Source organism: Scardinius erythrophthalmus (assembly GCF_964197995.2).
Source record: "Scardinius erythrophthalmus genome assembly, chromosome: 17".
Lineage (NCBI taxonomy): Eukaryota > Metazoa > Chordata > Actinopteri > Cypriniformes > Leuciscidae > Scardinius > Scardinius erythrophthalmus.
In genome coordinates this window covers 7769590-7789964 of record NC_138237.1, presented here as the reverse complement: position 1 = coordinate 7789964, position 20375 = coordinate 7769590, and the positions used below count along the sequence as shown (strand labels likewise).

Genomic DNA, 20375 nt, shown 5'->3' with positions numbered 1-20375 from the left:
CTTATTCTCAATAAAAACAATATTTTGGCTGTTAATAACATTGAGGAATGTGCATCAGAACAAGTGAATGTGTTTTCTCACTTTATCTCCTTTTGGTGCTTTTCCAGGTGAGAGTCCAGGGTCTCCTTTTTTCCCCTGAGAGAAAGAATGACAGAGAAACAAGAGACTGAGTGTGATAACTAGAGTTTAAATCGTACGATGATAATGTCAGTGGTATTTCATCACCTACCAGGCCCAGTCGCTTAGAAAAGCAACAGCACACCTCTTAGCAAACAACACTGAAGATGCTAATCAGATCAAAACAAGGCAGGACTGTTTTGATCTTCATACATTTTATGTGTGCATGTACATGTGTGTGTCACAGACAGAAAGAGAGAGAGAACGATGTGGGAAGTTTGACTCCAGGCTGTTACACCTTAACCAAGAGTGTCTTCAAAGACTTCTTGAAATAATTAAACACAGAAAGCAGAGAGCATGCAATTGCACAAACACCCTGCTGAGCTGCTCGGCTGTTTACCACCTTTGTTGTATTTACAGGGATGAAGGGGGCTGACCAATCACACACCAGGACACCACACGCACACCTAACTTGGAGGCATGTTTAGTGGTCTTGGTTTATTGCCCCTCTTTAATACTACAACTACACTTCATCCTCGCTCTTTTCTATATCTTGGGAAAGACTTTCCACTACCTGCTGGGCTTTTCTTGAGTTCAAATAAATCACAGTGTGTGTGTGTGTGTGTGTGTGTGTGTGTGTGTGTGTGTGTGTGTGTGTGTGTGTGTGTGTGTGTGTGTGTGTGTGTGTGTGTGTGTGTGTGTTCATGTGTATGACTGCCTGTGTTTCCAAAACCTTGTCTGGGTTTTGTATGCAGGCCAATAGTACCAGCAGGTGGTGCGGTGATGAACATAACAGAAGGATGAACAGAGCGAGATGAGCAGACCAGTGCATGGGACAAACTGCAGATTATCTGATGACAAATGTTGGTTTTTACCTTCAACCCTGGAAGACCGGGTAGACCTGGCTTGCCGTGTGGTCCTGGGAGTCCCTGCAGGAAATAACATACATACAACATACACATTAATAATGAATAATTAATCAAAACTGAAAAGCATTTAATAGGTCACCCACTGTAAAAAAGGAATGCTGACCACAGATGCAAATGGGTGCTATAGTAATGGCGATCCTGAGAATGCAATTGCCTTAAAATGCATATAATTAATCTCGCCTAGCTAGACACTTTTGTGTTTATATACTTGCATACTTGAGTACGCTTGTGTATTCCTCTGTTCCAGATGCAGTGAATAGATCTGAGATGGTTTCTACCGATTCTTAGCATTTAACTTTGACCTTTCATGTGACCCTGACCTTGTTCTGATAGCTCTTCTTTTAAACAACTTCCCGATTGAGGTCAGAGGTCACGGTGAGTGTCAAGGTCAGTGGGTGTTATTGGAGGGAAACAGTCCATAAGAAAGCCCAACAGATTGAGTGATACCATGCATGCATAAAGTCAAAAGCAATGCATGTGTGTAAAAACCACATAAAGCCGAGCGAATGTGCGTGTGTGTGTGTGTGTGTGTGTGTGTGTGTGTGTGTGTGTTTGGGGGGAGGCTGTTTGATATATTGTATATTGATGAAACATCAAATATTATTATTCTGTAGCTGATATAAAATTTTACTGTGTGACAGACTCATGAGAATTAACAGAGCCAAAGTCTCTGATCTGCACCCAGACAAGCAATAAAATATGATTCACTTTCACAAAATAGTTTATTCAAACATTTGCATCAATGAACTAGTTCAAAACACTCAAAATGTTCATGAAAGTGCCTGTGTGGCTTTTTTACACTTACATTTTTTGTAAAAAAAATAAAAATTTAAAGTAAAAATGTACTAAAATGTACTATTTATTGATATATATTAGGAGTTAATATGTAATTATTATAATATATATACTACCGTTTAAAAGTTTGGGGTCAGAATGATTTCTGAAGGATCATGTGACACTGAAGTAATGATGCTGAAAATACAGCTTTGATCACAGGAATAAATTACATTTTAAAATATATTCGAATAGAAAACAGGTTTTTTGAATTGTAATAATATTTCACATAACTGTTTTTACAGTATTTTTAATTATAAATGCAGCCTTGGTGAGCATGAGAGACTTACTGACATCAAACTTAAAATCTTACTGACATTAAAACTTTTGAAAGGTATATATATCAGAGGTTTGTACTAAGAGGAAGCAAAGATTGCAAAGAAAGCGCAAATAATGTAGGCTGACTTTACTGAAAGTCTTCTTTGTTCTAACAATCACACACACACACACACACACACACACACACACACACACACACACACACACACACACACACATAACATACACATTTAACATGAAAAGAGTGCAGGCTGAACAAGGCCTAGCAGTCAGAATTTATAACACATGCTCTGAAATACTTCACACCAGCACAAACACACACAACAGAGAGTGACCTCACGGCGGTCCTTTGACGTACGGACACTACATGTTGACTACAGTTGCTAAAACAACACATCGCACCCATGTGATCCTGTCAACAAAGGTCAGAGTTCAAGGTAAGTTTAGTGGGTCTATGGCTCTCTGTGTTTGATTTTGCTACAAGATTCTTCACAAATACTCTTTATTCAAAGGGATAAAACACCCAAAAATGTAAAATCATCTATTATCTGTGTATTACATAAGTGAGATGATCTACATACTAAATTTTAATCCCCAAAAATTAAATTTCTGTCATCATTTACTCTCATGTCATTTCAAACCAATGAGACTCATCTTTGAAACATAAATATTTATTTTGAATGAAATCTGATATTTCTGTCCCTCCATTGAAAGTCTATTCACCAAAAATTCTTGCACTTCAAAACAAAGACCGTAAAATAATCCAAATGAACTGAGCCGTTTAATCCAAGTTGTCTTTATATGATGAGCAGATTTAATTTAGGGCGTTTATTCACATATAAATATTGATCAGCGAACATAAGCAGAAGCTCAACCGTACTTTCTTGATGTGTGAGAATGAACCTCATTGGAAGTTTTAAAGCGTCAACGTTTTGGGTGAATAGACTTTCAATAGTGAGAGAGAAATCTATCCGATTTCATTTAAAATATATTTATCTGTGTTCCAAAGATGAACAAAAGTCTTGTGCAAGTAGGCAGAGTAAATAATGAAAAAAATATATATTTTTGGGTGAACTATCCCTTTAATACTTTAAAAACTAGGTGGAATTGTAGTTGTGATTTCGTAACTTCATTAAAAACACACAAATGACAAAACAGAGTAATAAAGTTGAAATGATTGAGTGCGAAAGTGAGTGTGACAGACGGATCCGGAGGGGCGGTTTGTATATTGTTCTGAGGTCAGATTGACCTGCTGACCAGACAAAACCCAGACACTCGCACTAAAAAAGCACCAATAAAACACAAATACATTAGGGCGAACGGTGTGTGAGAGATTTTATAAGGCACTGCATTTTACAAACTTCCTGTTTATATCTGAGGTCGAAGGTCAGTAGCTTTTTTAGTCTAACACACACATGCACACTCACCCGAGGTCCTCTCGTCCCTGGCTGCCCTGGTTTCCCTGGAGGTCCCGGAATTCCCTACCAAACACAAGAGCGTACTTATGAATCGCTGCATAGGTGTGCTAATAGTGCTGCAAGGCCCTGCTTAAAAACTAAACACAGCAAAGAGGAAACAGGAAGTCATTTGAAGGAATTTCCTTTTTCTGATAATGAGCCACAGACTTACAGAAGACCTGTAGATCCTGTATCCCACTGTGTGTGTGTATGCGTGTATTATGTGCGTTTATGAAAAGATCCCTGTGGTCCTTTTCTGTAGTTTAGAAGGTATGTACCAATCCCACAATCCTACAGTTCTCCGCTATTCTGAGTATGGCAGCATTTAAACAAGAACATAAGAATAAAAATGTCAATCTATCAAACTGTCCATTTTGGTGAATCGGTACAAAACACTGATTCAATGATTTGTTTGGGAAATAATATTTTGTCAAATATGTCATATTTATAAAATTAAAAAACAAATTTAGTAATATAAAATATTAATAAAATAAATAATCAAAAATATTTTTTAAATATTTATATTTATAAAATAAGCTATATTTTATTGATGTATATGTAATAATATATACTTTTTTATAAATAAACATTTATTTTATTTTTTATTTATTAATATAAATTATTTATTTATTTACAAAAATAAATAAATATTAATATTCGTAAAATATAAAAAAAGTATATATTATCATTTTATTTATATAAACCATAAAATAATTAAAAATGTATAAAATATTTTCTAAATATGCATATAAAAAAATAAATGTTATTTTTAAACAACAATAATAATAATAAATAAAAATTTAAACAATATTTTATTTTTTACTATATTTTATTTATTGATATAAATGATCTGTTCTGTACAGTAAAAAAAAAATTGTCTTCATAATATTTTAACCAAACATGGGTCGCGAATGCAGTTTCATCTAGATTTGTACTGTATTTCAATATATTAGTTAAACATTTAGTTTAGTTAAACATTCTTAATCTACTTGGCAACAATGGCTATCTGGTCCAAAAGGTGGTTCCTCCTACTGAATAAAAACATCTATTTAAGCCATTTCAGAGCAATAATATGCTGTACATATCAAATATCATCAAATGGCCAAAAACATCAGGATTCTTCCGGTAATCTCTCCCAACTCTATCGCTCAACCAGTATCATATGAATCAACATAGTTGCTGAAACAGAGGATCGGTTGGGTTCTCCACCTCCACCCCCCAGAGCAGTGCCACGCGGCACGGGATGAAAGACTTCCATTGAGCGCGGCTCTCACAGAAGATGAGTGTGTGAGCTTGTGTGTGTTTATGTTAAGAATCTCAGAGCTCTAGAACTATGGCTCTGTTGATGGAGGAGGGGGGATGGTGCTTTCTCACCCACATACATGTACACAGCCCCCCACCAATCACGCACCGCCAAAGTCCTCAATGAACACTGAGATACTACCATGATGCAACACTGCGGTTTGTGTTCAAAATAGCATACTACTCTAATTTCTATTTCCATATATAATGCAATACACTCAACTTCCATTCCTAGTAAGCTGAATGAATATGAATTAATAAAAGCAGCAGTACTTAATTGACACATTTTAAGATACTTTTAGATTAAAAATGCAAAGGAGGAGCTCAAACGCTGGGATTCTGTTTAAGGAAGTTTGTGCTCCAGACTGTCGAGGATACGCTCAGGACCGTTTGTCGATGCTGTGTATTACAGGTAATAATGTTGTAAATGATGTTCAGTTTTTTACACAGACTGATCGTTTCGCTTTAAAAGACCTCAATGTATCGTCAGGAGACACGGGTATAAATTTAGTTTTGCCTGTATATATGTTTTTTTGAATCACCAAAGATTAGGATTACGGTTTCTTCTTTACATTACTATTGAAGAAAAAAAGTCACCTACTACTTGGATGGCCTGAGCGTGAATACATTAGCAAATTTTCATTTTTGGGTGAACCTTCCCTTTAACTCAGTTTAAAAATATTAAAAACATTTTTATTAACTGAAATGGTGAATGAATGAATGAATGAATGAATAAATAAATAAATATTTATTCACCGTTTCAGTTAATAAAAATGTTTTTAATATTTTTAAATTGAGTGTATATATATATATATATATATATATATATATATATATATATATATATATATATATATGTATATATATATATAGGGGGATATGTAAATTTATTTTTATATAAAATATAAATATTAGATGAAATGTTGCCTTGGCAAATAACTTAAATAAGTTCAAGTTGAAGCACTCAAATTACTAACCGGATAAAAAAAAAAAAAAAAAAAAAATTGAAATAAAAGTAAATTCAACCTAAATAGTAATATTAAAAAAAAAAAAAAAAATGACAAAAGCACATAACAAAATTACACACACACAAAAAAACAACAACATTCTTATCAATAAAGACATTTCATATGTTTCATGCTAATAAAAAAAAATTAGTAGACAGTAAAAAGTACACACTGCACAGTATTTAGTTAGCCGTAGCATTTCATTCTAAACAAAGCTAGTTTGACGCTAGCAGTGTTTTGTACGGGTTATTGTATATTTAAGTAGCGCTAAAGATAGAAGCTACAGCTCATTATGTGTGAGTAAAGCGTGTACTGCAGCTGTAAATAATTGCAGACTAAGAGCACGTGTGCATGTGTAATTCCTGGAGTTTTAGTCAAGTACCTGGAGAACGCATCTTTATGGTGGATGATGGGGGCTTTTGGGTAATTATCCTGTGGTAATAACAGGGAACATTCTCTTGGGTGCTACACACACACATACCTGTGAGCCTCCACCAAATTACACAAGCACACACAATGTGATTGCCTAAGGGTTGGAGGTAACCACAGCGATGTGCAGACATAAACACACACAAGTTAAAATGGGTCATTGTTCAAGATGTGGGCCATTTTGTCAAGTTTAGTCAGCTTTTTAGGAAAATGCCCTCTAGAGTGTCTGAGCATCACAGACTTCTCTTTGAACATCCTTGTTAACTGAACTGTTCCCAGAAGATTTGCCTTACATCACTATTTTCTCCCCATGTTGCTCCTAGAAACGTTGCTGCTTCAGAACCTTAAAGACGTCGAAGTCCTACTGTTTAAATACGGCTGACTCGCATTTAACACAGGACCTGCGATAACTCACTTATCCTTATTTGTTTTTGGGTCACAGGTTAGGTGGTTCCTTTTAAAATTTAGTCTCTTAAACTCTTTGTTAAAGAGTTTTCAATTCATTTGATTGAAATCCCATGCCTAGTTTTCCATGCATCGAACAGGACTCCTTGTAAAGGTCTGTGTGAGTGTCTGGGTGACTGATAAAATGTTGACCACTTCCCCTGACCTTTGACCCAGCTTTAAAAGCACATCGCTCAACGGCTTTCAAACACAAAGTGAGTCAAATGTCTGTATGAGCTACATGGGCATCATCAACATCTCAACACATTTTGACGGTAAATTGATGCTGTTTATACTAAATATACTAAAACTGCAAGCAATTTTGAGCTGTTTACATCCCTTAGAAAGCATTTGAGCCACCTGGAAACTGGAGACCAGTGTCCAAACCAATATAAATCCACACAAAAAAAATATCTTTTTCTATTTGTACCAAAATTAAAGTCATTTTAAGGTGCAAAACTTCTATCGGGACAATAAATTATATGATATTTGAATATATAAAATATATGAAAATACACTACTGTGCCAAAGTTTGGGGTCAGTACTTTTTTCTTTTCTTATTTTTTTCTTATTTTAAATTAATTCTTACATTCAGCAACTGCATTAAATTGATCAAAAGTGACAGTAAATACATTTATAATGTTACAAAAGATTTATATTTAAAATAAAGCTGTTCTTTTGAACAGGAATAAATTACATTTTAAAATATACAAAAATAGTTAAGTTATTTTAAATTATTTATTTGAAATATTTTTAATATTTCACAATTTTTACTGTATTTTTGATCAAAGGCAGCCTTGGTGAGCATAGGAGACAAAAACATTTAAAAATCGTACCGACCCCAAACTTTTGAACGATAGTGTACTGTATAAATACAGTTATTATTGCTGCAAGTAAAAATGGCACCTCGTTGATCAATATGCACACTACTTAACCAGGCTTAACCAGGCTTAACCAGGCTTAACCAGGCTTAACCAGGCTTAACCAGGCGTGACAAGGGATAAAAGCTATCTCTTTGTTAAAGCTAGGGTGTGTAGTTTCAGAGAGGCTAGCAATTGCATGCTAGCCTTGAAAGCATGAGATCCCATCCTCCCTTCAGAGCGTCTCCAAATCCACGCCTACTTCAAAACACATGAACACACACAGCAGAGTCTGCAAAGCGTCACGAGAGACGGCGTTAAATTACCTCATGTCTCAAAGCACGTAATATTAAAATAATAATGAACGAAAACAACTTGGAGATTCTGTCTTGTACGACCTGACTGCTGCAGAATCATTTCGGCATTGATAGTGTTGGCATTACAGGTTGCCATCGTAGTTTTGGTTCAGGGGAACTGTAAAAGGCGGATGCTGCTTGTTTGTGGCGCTCAGTGACTGTCCGTCTACAATGCAGCCTCATGAAACACACTAATGTCCTGAGCAGCTATAATCATGACCAGCAATAGGACATATAGTCAGTTAGTTGCTATTTGTATTGTATCATGCTAGACAGCCCCACTTGCAGGGAAATTTCATTGGTCAAAGATCTTGCTCCAGATTTAACATCAAATAGGTTCTAATTGGATGTTACTGTGTCATGCAGCATTTTCGCTTTCAGTGCGGAGAGACAAAATACTTGAGGGTAACTTCTGAAATTTTTATAAGAAAAGTATGATTATGTGAATTTCCTCTCTTCTGTATATCTTCATGTGTGTCACTATAGGTGGAATATTTATGAACATTTATGTCTGCTTATGTGCCCATTTTTACCTACAATCTCAAATGTGACATATGATGCACTATCAAGACTTTATCGAACACAAGCCACGGCCCTGATAACACACACACACACACACAATGCGGCTCTCCTACCATTGTCCCAGGATCTCCTTTTTGTCCTGGCGGTCCAACCAGAAGTGAAAAGTATGTCGGCTCCACCTCAAAGCTCTGGAAATCGTCGAAAGCTGGGAGAGTCACAGTTTGGAGTGATATACGTGGTGTGACGTATTGCATTATAGGTTTGTCAGGACTGACTTCGGGAGTTTTTGATGGTTTGTTTGGTGCAGCGGTGGTGAACGGAGTGGATTTGGGTGTTGGGAGGCTCTTTTTGGGTGAGGGGTTTGGGGCGAGGGTGGATTTTAGGGTTGGTAGTGTGGTGTAGGGCTTGGATTTGGGTTGGAGTGGCATTTTGTTGGTTGGCGAGGGTCTTTTGGAGGTGGTCGGTTCTGGGTCTGACAATGGTTTTAAATTGTTTTTTTGTTTCTTGTTAGGATTGATAGGTTGAGCACCAGTAGAAGTATTCTTTGTAGCGTTGATCTTGGTGGGCTTCGGCGCAAGAGTTGGCTTCTTTAACGTGGGTTTTACAGCTGTTGGTTTGGAAGGTTTGGGTGGTGTAGTTTTGGGTCCAGTTGTTTTTGAACTTCCAAGTTTGGAAGAGGTTGGTTTAGCAATTGTGGGCTTCGGTTCAGAAGACTTTGTCACGCTAAATTTGGGAGATATTTTTCCTGGAGTGGGTTTGGATCCAGCTGGTTTTGTGGGGGTAAGCCAGACAGCAGGTTTTGAGGCAGTCGGCTGAGGTGTCCTGAGAGTAGGTTTGGGGGTGACAGAATTTAAATATTCCCTAGATAAAGGAGGTTCAAGTCCTGTTCGCATCAAGGAAAGGGGTGGAGGTGTGGTAGAGGAAGGCTTGGGTCGTACACCATCGTTCATTCTCGCAGCAGAAGACCCTACTGCACCATTTATGGATGTCCAAAGGAAACTAGTGGGAGTGAAAGTGAAAGTGCGATTAGGTGGTAATGTGTGGGCCAATAGTGGTGGGGCGTGTCGGGATGGGAGGGGAAGTAGAGCGGGAGGTGCTGGCCTGTAGGTGTCATTTTCTCTGCACTGCCTACGGATGGCGCTGCAATAATTCTGCTGGGCTTGTGCCGAGGGCACCACATCAAACTGACAAACCGCCCCCTCAAAGGGTCCCGCACCCGGAAGCAAAGCGCTGTTGCCGCCCAAGCGGAACGTTCCACGAGGGTTCAGACGTTCGGGAAGTATGGGGAGTTTCTGTGTAACTCCACCGTTGCTCTCCGAGCAGGGGGAGTGTAGGGTCACTGATCGCCCATTAAGAACGAAGGCTAGATGATGCCAGCGTCCGTCATGGAGGTTGTACGGGAAGACTGCGGCATTCCCAGGGCCGGCGTGAAGCGTTAGCTTGCCGGGCGAAATTTCCAGCCCGAGCTGAATCTTTTTCCCAGATAGGACGGAGAAGAGAAATGCTGAGTTTAAGCGGTGAGATCGGACGCTCAGGATAATAGTGCAGTTCCAGAAGAGTTCTGGTGGGAACACAGAGCGTGTCGCAGTGGTAACTCGTGCCCGTGTCGTGAGGATGACTCCAGAGCGGAGGGAGATGACGCCAGCGGGAACGGCGCGAGAACCGAGCTCAGCACGCAGACCCAACCGCTGCAACACGTCCACATCTGCAACACAAACCCAAACACACCTTAATACACACATATTCACAGTTATACATATATAAATATAATTATATATACATATATTATGGTTCTATACACCGTGCAAGGTTTGAGAAAGTAGAGACCAGCTTAGTGCAAGTGACAAGGAGTAAAAAAATAGGATGGCATTTAGATGGCTAACACATATGAACACATTATTAACGCTACAAAACTTTCATTTTGATTTCATGACATCTTTAGGAGGTCCATTGCTCCCTATTACATCATTTTAATGTGCTAATTCAGTTTTGTGCCATGTGTGTTAAATTCCAGGCGGAAAACATCCTTTGGGCTAAAAAAGCAGCAGCAAGTTAACAGCTGCATGTCTGTATCTGATGCCAAAACTCTAGTGCTAAAAACTGGCTTTTGACAAGGAAATTTTGTGAACTTATCACAGTGAACTTGTGTGTGTGTGTGTGTTTAACTTGGGTTAGGGTTGGCTTCACAAGGCCAGGACAGAGCCAAACAGATGAGAACAACGCCAGGAACTACTTCACACAATAGTACACTGTCTGAATGATGCTTTTTAATTACCTAAATGAGCAAGTGTTTGTGTTTCACACCCATAAAACTGTGAAGGACTATCAATGGTTTTGGGACCGGGCATGTTCCTGTGGTGCCATCAGCCAATCTCTTTTGTCATGAAATCATTTTTAGGTGGCTCCAGAATAATTAGTCAAATATCATTTACAGATAATGTGACAAAAAAAAACTATTCAGAATTGATCACCAAAAGGCAAACATTGCAGAAATCAAATTGTGCATTTCCAAGAAGCATCCTAGAAACTTGACCAATGCATCTGATTTCAGTGAGTGTGCACATACTGTACAAATTGGGTAAAATAGCACATTTATTAATTAGACATTATTTCATTGCTTTGCAATATTTAAAAATATTATCAAATCAATAGCTTTCTTGAATGGATAAAATTTTAGCTGACCTTGTCACTATTCATTTCGAGATTGATTAAACCATGATAACAGTACATGTCATGGTTTGAGTTTTGTTTCTTGTTCTTGTCATTGTCATGTTTCTGTGTCTATTGCTGAATAACCTCTTATGTGTCTTGTCATTGGTTAATCGTCTGATCATTGTTCACAGGTGTTCCCTGTCTTGTAATTAGTCTATTTATTTAAGCCCTCATGTTTGCCCTGTGTCTTTGACCAGGTCTGTCCAGGTCTTTGTCCAGTATTGAATGTTTGTCCAGGTTCTTGTTTTGAGTTCTGAGTTTCATGCCTTGTCATGCCCTTGTTTTATGTTTGATTATGTTTTTGAAGTAAAGTTGCATTTGGGTTCTCTACCAGCTTGCCTCCAGTGAATTCATTACAGTACATGTGATGTTTCCTCATAATTCTGCCAAATTTAGGTGTCTTAGGATGCAGCATAAACATTATGTGACATGCACCATGAAAACTTTCATCTGAGATTTTGGACCGTCAACAAAGTTTAATATAAATATACATACACACACACACACTCAATGAACTCTCATTGCTGTCAGTGTGAACGGATCTTAAAGTCTGTGATCTTCGGCTGATTCTGTAGATTTATCATAACATTATTCCCAGGCCTTTTCATATGCGTGTTACTGTTGAGTTCGGCATGAATCAGCAGTCAAGAGGGAACATGATGTCATTTTTTCTATAAAAAAGACGCACTCACACACACTCATTCATGTAAAAGGAGTTATAGGACATGCTTTACTGGGGAAAAGTGTTCAGAACTGAGCAATGTTTGGCAGAAGAAAAGGTAAAAGTCGGGTAAGGAAACTCATACGTATGTGAGAGAGAGAGTGTTTGTGTTTCACGAATCAGGGTATTAAGTTTAATGTTGTAAAACTTTCCAAACTTAGTGGAAAGTGTGTAAGAACATGAAACTTTATTATTGTGCAATAATTCAGTGGCCTCAAAAATCTAGTTTTAACCTCATTTCCCCCCCTAAATTTAACCACCATTTCAATGCATTCACACACAAACAAATGTTGCATGTTTATATCTTTCACATCTTACCTTCAAAGAGTACTTGGGTGAATCCAAAAGAAGTACAATAAAGTAGAATACACAGAAGAAGAGCTCTCCTAGAGACACAGAGAGAGAAAGACACAGTTACTCATTTGAATTTCCACTATTTTGTGGGTAGCAGACTTAGATGTTGAATCAGACCTTTACATAACAGAAGCCACTTGTCAAAACATCATCATTACAATGGAGGTACACATTTCAGGCTTCTTGCACTGGCCTCGACCCAAACAAGTGGAACATTTTACTGGCAAAACCATCATTCCAGTGGAGTAAACCATCAACCTGATGGATGATGCCGGCCAGTTAAATGTATTTCCATGTTTATAGAGAATGAAAACATTGTGCGTGTTTTTAGTTTCTTTTCTTTCATTTGGAAATGGTCAAAATATGCATATAAACGTATACATAAGAAGTATAGTTGGTGATAGTTCACCTAAAAATGACATTTCTGTCATTAATTACTCCCGCTCATGTCGTTCCAAACCCGTAAGACTTTCGTTCATCTTCGGAACACAAAAAAATAGAGCTTTCTGTCCTTTCAACTCCCACTTTGACAATTCAAAAAGTTCATAAAGAGATCGTAAAACTAATCCATATGAATGGAGCGGTTTAGTCCACATTTTCTGAAGGGACACAATCAACAGGTTGAATTTAGGCTTTTATTCACTCCATCTTTGAAACGCCTCTCGGTCAGCTATTTCAGTCATGCATGTACAGCTCTTTGTATCTCTTTGAATGGGGAAACATCAAATTCTCCAAAGCTGTTCACCAAGCTTATGATTAAATTCTATTTGAAATCTTCAATGAAATCTGACAAAAACTCTCATAAATTTTGTTCCAAAACACTCAAATCATGACAAAAAAATGCATTTTTCAGGCTGAACCAGCCAATACGAATGTGCAGTCATAAGCTGGCGTCTCAGAACATTGACCGTTTCTAAAGCAACCGGAGCGTCTAACGGCAGCTGAGATGACTTTACCAAAACTTTCCAATTATCAAAAAACCTTGAAAAAATGTATCATGGTTTCCACAAAAATATTCAGCAGCACAACTGTTAAACATTGATATAATATGATTGATTAAGTTGGTTTCTGAAGATGATGCGACACTGAAGACACATTTAAAATTACATTTTAAGATATATTCAAATAGAAAAGTTATTTTAAACTGTAAAAACATTTAACAATACTACAGTTTTTACTGCTTTTTTTTTTTTATCAAATGAGCATAAGAAACGTGAGCATAAGAAAACAAACTTTCAAAAACATTAAACAATCTTTTCAACCCCTAACTTTTTAAAAGTAGTATACAGTATAGTATTTATTAGATGTGCTAAATATTACATTTAACAGTGTTTAACTGAATGTCAGATGACGGCAAAGGTAATCAAAAATATATATATATATAATCCTCACAGATAAATAACCCCTGAAACATCGGCTTACCTTAGCAAACAACACTAATACTACGGTGAAAACTGTTAGACTTTATGTGTGACGATTCCACAAAGGAACCTCAGATGTAGTTTTTTGCCAGACTGACCCTGTTGAACTTTGACCTTTGCACCCTAACCTCTGATTTCACAGGCACATGAAAGAGGAAGTGACCCACAGGGGAAGGATTTCAATTATGATTGGCAGGGTAGACGGAGCGCTCCAAACCCCCACTGTGTATGCGGACATGTATGTGGAGTGTGTGTGTGCGCCTTCGCCTGACAGCTGCTTTAAACATTACCTGGTGACCACAAAACACACACACTTTTATCTACCATGCACAAACACGCGGCCCTAGACTCCCCCAGGATCCCCATACCTGAGTCAGGAAGTGAAGCGTCTCGCCGCAGAATTTCTCAGCCAATCAGAACGGCAGAAACACCGGCCAGTCTGACCTCACAGTTAGTAAGCCACCACAAACAGATGAGTGAGAAACAGTGTGTGTGTGTCGCAGCTGTATGTTTGTCTGTGTGTGTGTGTGTGTTCACTGCAGAGAATTACTCATGGATGTGTCAAAGCATCTCGAGTCCCATAAACACTGTGAGCGAATATTTGTATAATGCAATAACAGAAATCTTATCTATCTCGTTTAAAGTTTAGATTTTTTTAAGGAAAATGCATGGGAACATGGGAAAATGTGTTAAACTGAGCTCTCTAAGTGATGCTAAAATATCCAATAACTAAAGTCAAAGCAGATTTAGGAGAAAAAGTGAATATGAATGTGTAAGTTTGGGGACAAACTTGACAGCAGAAGTAAGGAAAATCAGACAAAACCATTGAGACATCCAAGGATGTTGCCAGTTGGGAAAAATTACAAAATAAAATAAATACTCATTATAATTAGCTTATATAAGATCATTAGAAGTCTAGGGTATGTCCTCATTTAAAGTAAAAGTGAGTGTGTGTAGTGTCAATAGCGTATTTAGCTCAAGCATCCCTTTTCCAGGCCTAGTTATTTAGTGAGTGGAATTTTTTTCAATGGTAGCAACCACACATGTACACACAAATGTGTAAACTCACACACACTAACACACACTATGTACACAGACGACTAAAAAGACCCATCCTTGCATACAACAAACCTTCTCTTTCTCTCTTTTACTTCAGTAATAGAAGAGTGGAAAATTCCTTCTGTTCGGCACACAGTGATGGACATTGATGAGGAAGAACATGACCCCTGCTCTACAACACCATCTTTATCCAATTCACTCTTCCCTTTTAGGCACAAAATACATGTTTGTGTTAAAATCTGGAGGTATATAAGTGTATATGAAGAACACAAGCAAATATCTCTCACAGAGAGGATCCAAAATCATTATATTCCTGTCTGGTCTGAAGTTAGTGTTATGTAGGGCGCACCCTGGTGGACAGTGGCGGAAGTGCAAGGTATCCGGTTACAGGTATCACCGGCATCAAAAACAAACAAACGAGCTCAGATCAGACCGCACAAGATGCACTAAAGCAGAGGTACCATAAACATAGTTATGAAACGGATAGTTGACTGGTCAATTCAGCGTTTCAGTAGTGTTAAATATACATAATACAGCCATAAAGGGAAACACCTGTTCACCAGCTACTGTAGGCCTATATATCACTGCGCACCTCAGTTACACCTCAGGGACTACATCTTTTAGCGGAAGGGCCGCAATTGCTTAATCAAATAACGTTTTATGGAAATGTGTTCCCTTAGCTGTGATATGACGTCTACAATTGAACAGCATTAGCACACTACAGTTTCTATTCACTTTCAGGTTTGCTGGAAGTGGCTCATTTCCAAGATTTATTCATGGCCTTTTCCCCTAGTTTCGTTTTTTAATCTTTTAATTTAAGGGACTTTTTTCTTGCTTTCCTGCCCCAGTTACGTGCAATGCATTTGGGTAGCTATCATAAAATATGTGGTTTACTGGTTGTCAGAATGGTATTTATAACACACACCATAAACAACCATAAGCTACATGCAAAGTCACAGAAACCACACTTTAAACTCTTCACTGCTCTGAAAATATGTAGGCCTATGTACAACTATTGAGTATTTTATACCTGATTAAACATTTGCTTGTTGTATTTCTGTATATTTTGATATAGGCTACACACTGGCGAACGTTCCATAGATTGTTGCATAAAACATTCCTGGAATGTTATAAATGGGAATTTTGCTGAATAACCTCTATAGTCAAGTACAATTTAAAGCACATTTCATTCCTCGGTTTACATGATGCAAGAAATGTCATTACATCTTGGCCTAGTTGTTCTGCTATTCTAAGACCTGAACAGGTTATTCATTCATTCATTCACTGTAAAAAAAAGTTTCTGCCTACAATTTTTAAGTAGCCTAGCCTAGCCTACAATCAACTTGGATGTTTCAGTCATTTCAACTTAAATTACATTAAACTGACTTTAAAAAAAAAAGAGTTTAATTTGTATAACTTATTGATCATATAATTTTCATCCATTCATTCATTCTTCACCCGCATCACGGGCATCAGAGCCACAGCTGAAGGTGTGAGGAACGGAAGTCTTGTTTGTTTAGCGTCTCTGTGCGGTTTAACTGTGATGCCCAGTTGCAAATACACACGTACACACACAAACATACAAGCACACTGAGACTATTTTAAACAGACGCTTCCAAGAATTCCAAGTTTCCACGAACGCCTCGAATAGAACCTTGAGCGCGTTTCCCTAGAGCGCAAAAAATACCGGAAGCGATGACATTCGATTCCGTTCATCTTGAGGCGAAATAAACTGATGATTCTGAATCTACAGCATGACCTTTGTAGTCCAATTCAACGAATCACTATACGAGCCGGTTCTCCAAAGTGAACCAAAACACTTGAATCTGTCTTGAAGTGGTTACTGAATTACCGGTAATTAGAATGAATCGCTAATCATTGTTGGACTCGTAATAAAACAAAAACCGACAGGTTGTTAATATGACAACATGCAGGGTTAATTCAGGATACTTGAGACATTTTCCCAGTCACCTCAATGACATAAAGTGTCCCTATAAACATACACTCAATTAGAATACTGGGGTTTCACTGGATGAATGAATGAATGAAATGTTATTTATTTGTTTTAATATTAAAAACCAATTATTGGAACAATATTAAATGGATCCATAAAGGAACAATAAAAGACAATAAAAATTGTGAGAATGCGTCGTATGTAAACGGCCCTTTCCTAGAGTTAGAAATGAACCCAAAGACCTCATCCACAGTCAAGACCACATCCACTATGCCAATGCGCAAAAGTTGTGTATTAAACTGACCTTGGAGTTCTTGGACCTCTTCAGAAACCTATGCTGCCTGCGCGTAATGATGGTAAAGAGCTGGCTCGAGCACATCTCTGCTGGTACACCTGGACCCTTTCAGTTAAAGATCGGGTTCTGTTCAGTTCTGAACGCTGGCCAAGTAACACAGGTAAAGCGGCGCGCGAACAAGCACCCATTCACCCGGCACCAACACACACAAACCAGCGCGCCCTGCGCAAACATCCAGTCACCAAGCGCTCTTTGTCTCCGGTGTAACCGGGTAACGGAGGTGCCCGACCTGCATGACTGACCCGTTAAGTAGGTACCTGATATGAGGTAAAACTGAGACTTACTTTGCCACCAGACGAGAGGTTCTGCGGACTCTCCTTCGGGTCGCTAAATTCATTTGTATTCATTTGTCCCGGCAGTCAAAATCCTGATCCGTTAATCTGCGTGACTGCGTCGCTGCCCGAGAGCGCGAGCCGTCGTCTCATGCATCGGATAAACCGTTGTGCGGAATGAGCACGATCTCCCACCGGTCTGCTGCGCGCGACACCACCATAAATCCCTCCCGTGGAGCGACGGGAATAATCCGCGGGCGATTCTGTCCGGTCCTGCCCGGGTGCTGTAGGCATTTATGCCGGGTTGGCAACAGCTACAGCAGCTACTGGATGTTTGGTGCTTGGGGGGTTTGAGGAGTCAGGAGTGGAAGTTTCATCCTTTTTCCTTTTTTAAATAGCAGTTTGGAGAGCAGCTGTGGCGAGCGCCGGGTGTCGGGTTACACAGCAGCCGTACATACGCCCCTTGTGGGAGGGCACACCGGGGCACCTCGGCCCCTGCCAAGGTTAGGATACCAATGGGCTTTTCACACTTCAAGATGTTAACCCAGGGTTAATTTTAAGGCAGGACTAACGCTGGATTGTCTTGTTCCAAGTTTCAAAATAGTTAGATTTCATAATTGTTTTACACACTGCAGACAAAAACATTGGGTTTATTGTTATTTTTTCATGCACTGGTCAATTTGAGATTTTGGGCTTTACATATTGTGTTGTTTCAGACTAGTGGAAAGAAAGCATCTAAAAAAAAATTTATTGCACTTTATCTATCTGTCCATTAGATTTCCATTATAATATATATCTTCAAAGGCCACTTCTCAAAATTAGTTTTTTATTTTTATTTTTTATTATTCACTAAGCCAGAAATCTCCACTGCAGTAGCTCTCATATACACCAAACTTTACAGTTTTATTCTATATTCTGAATTCTGATATTCATTACAGAGGGTTGGTTCATATATAGTTTAATGTCAACAAAATGAATTTTGTTATCAATCAGCCATAGATATACTGATATCTATGAGTTAATGTTTTACCCTATTCACCTTGGATTTCTTGCCGTAAAGACTATTACTATTGTCTTTAAACCCAGTTTAGAAGAAAATATTATTGATTTGACTGACCTAACACTATTGAATGAGAACAAAACGAACTGATTTGAACTGGGAAATGACACTGTTGTCTTCTGTAGAGCTGCTTTATTGCTGAATTGAATTTGTTTTAATAATTAATGAATCTTGCATTGTTTTTACATGCTGTCCCCTAAATAATGATAGTGGAAATATTCAATAGCTTTTTGTGTCTATAAAATGACCTTCAAAAATAAACCAACTCTGACAAATATTCACTGGAGTAAAAAAATATGACAACTTAGCCCCAGTCCCCTATTTAGGCAAATAAATAAATAAAACAGATTTGACGAGTACAGCATGCAAAAGATGTGACTGTTATTGCCATGTAAATCCACTAATAAATACAATTTCTTCACTGCAGTTAACATATCTGGAGTCATGCTTTGATATTTAGAAGTCAACATGAAATCAAATGTAGCCTACTATACAAGTTCCTAGTTTTTCTATTCTTTCATCAAAATGTAATAACTTGCTCTGTCACTGAGAGTTTTAATTTCCACAGTCACCTGCTTCTCCCCTCCAACCACCTGTAATAGAAACACCTTTCACATTATATTAAAGTAAAACATTTTGAAGATGCTATTTTTACCGACTCAGATGCTGAAACTAAACAGCATGTGAATTCCTGTGACTACCAATCTCATGAATATTTAATGAGACAATCATTGAGGCAGTTTATGATTGGATGCCTGGTGTTAAACAGCTTGACTAAATCCTGGTGCACACTATGATTTTGGCAATGAGTTGGCCATCTGAGCCTAATTTTTGTGAATCCTAAAAGATTCCTCTGAACATGGGCCAAAATCTGAAGTCTTTAATTAGTTTGACATGTTTGCTGACAGCCGATTATTGAGCATTGCATTGAAATTTGACCTCAGACAAAACTCTAGCAGTGTCAGAAGATTTGAGGCGCAGTCCTGCTGTGTGGCTTCTCTTACTACGACAACAGTCAAATCAAACCAATAGGAGCGCAGAACCAGATGATGCAATTAGTGAGTCAACAACAAACCACCATTTGCTCCACACACGTCTTTGTTTTTTTCCCTTTTTTTTCAAGAAAAGCCATGATCAAAATTAATGCTAGAGATTGTTTTTGTTTGCTAGCCACCATTTGTATCCCGTATGTGAATGCAGCTCACAGTCACTGAACAAACGTGTCACAGCTTTATTAAACTCTGGACAAATCTTCTTGCATGTGTCCGACTGCTGTACAGTCTGACATTAATGACAGCAGATATCCTACGTTAGCAGATAGCCGCGTTTCCATTACCCTTCAAATTGCGCAAATTGAAATTGCGAATTGAAAATATACCCAATGGAAACACGTCAATTTTGCAAAAACTCCCATTTATCGCAAAAAACTATTTACACTTGGTGGTTTTTCAAGCAATTCGAAAAATAAATATTTCGCAAAACTGCAATGGAAACAGTTTTTGCGCATTTACAGGTCAGCTGACGTAGATGACGCGGTATGTTTGGACAGGATACGAGACAGAGTTCTTTATTAAATTCATAAAAGACAGAAGAATTACAGGAATAATGGATTCTAAACCTCAAAGAAATGCCACAATCAAGACCTCGAAGCAGATATGAGTGAGAAGCACCCAGAAACACCTCATATGTGCCGCTCTCAAGTATAAGGGTCTTTCCTTGCCATTAATGATTGGATAACACACATAAGTCTCCTTCGATTAATAATAATGGCCAGTGCGGTGGCTGAGATATACATAAACCAATGTCCGTTGCAATGATTTTTGTAATGACTTATCGTGAGAGGAAAAAATGACGTTGTAGTTGCATAACATCAGTTAATGGAAACGCTGTCATTTCGCAATAGTTTTTTGTCGACATGTAGAGAAAAAAAA

At 38.0% G+C, this 20375-nt stretch overlaps 1 protein-coding gene across 2 annotated transcripts in view; it reads right to left on the bottom strand.

The window, feature by feature from the left end:
• col27a1a (collagen, type XXVII, alpha 1a) overlaps positions 1 to 17641 on the bottom strand; it is a 65620-nt gene extending 47979 nt beyond the window's left edge. For both annotated transcript variants that reach the window (XM_081390950.1, XM_081390951.1), the window contains exons 1-6: positions 17397 to 17641; positions 12288 to 12355; positions 8650 to 10241; positions 3587 to 3640; positions 993 to 1046; positions 82 to 135 (exon numbers count right to left, since the gene is read on the bottom strand). In XM_081390950.1, the coding sequence (XP_081247076.1) occupies positions 82 to 135; positions 993 to 1046; positions 3587 to 3640; positions 8650 to 10241; positions 12288 to 12355; positions 17397 to 17449 (1875 nt within the window). In that variant the 5' untranslated portion in view covers positions 17450 to 17641. The remainder of the gene's footprint in view (positions 1 to 81; positions 136 to 992; positions 1047 to 3586; positions 3641 to 8649; positions 10242 to 12287; positions 12356 to 17396) is intronic.
• Between the last annotated feature and the right edge of the window lie 2734 nt (positions 17642 to 20375).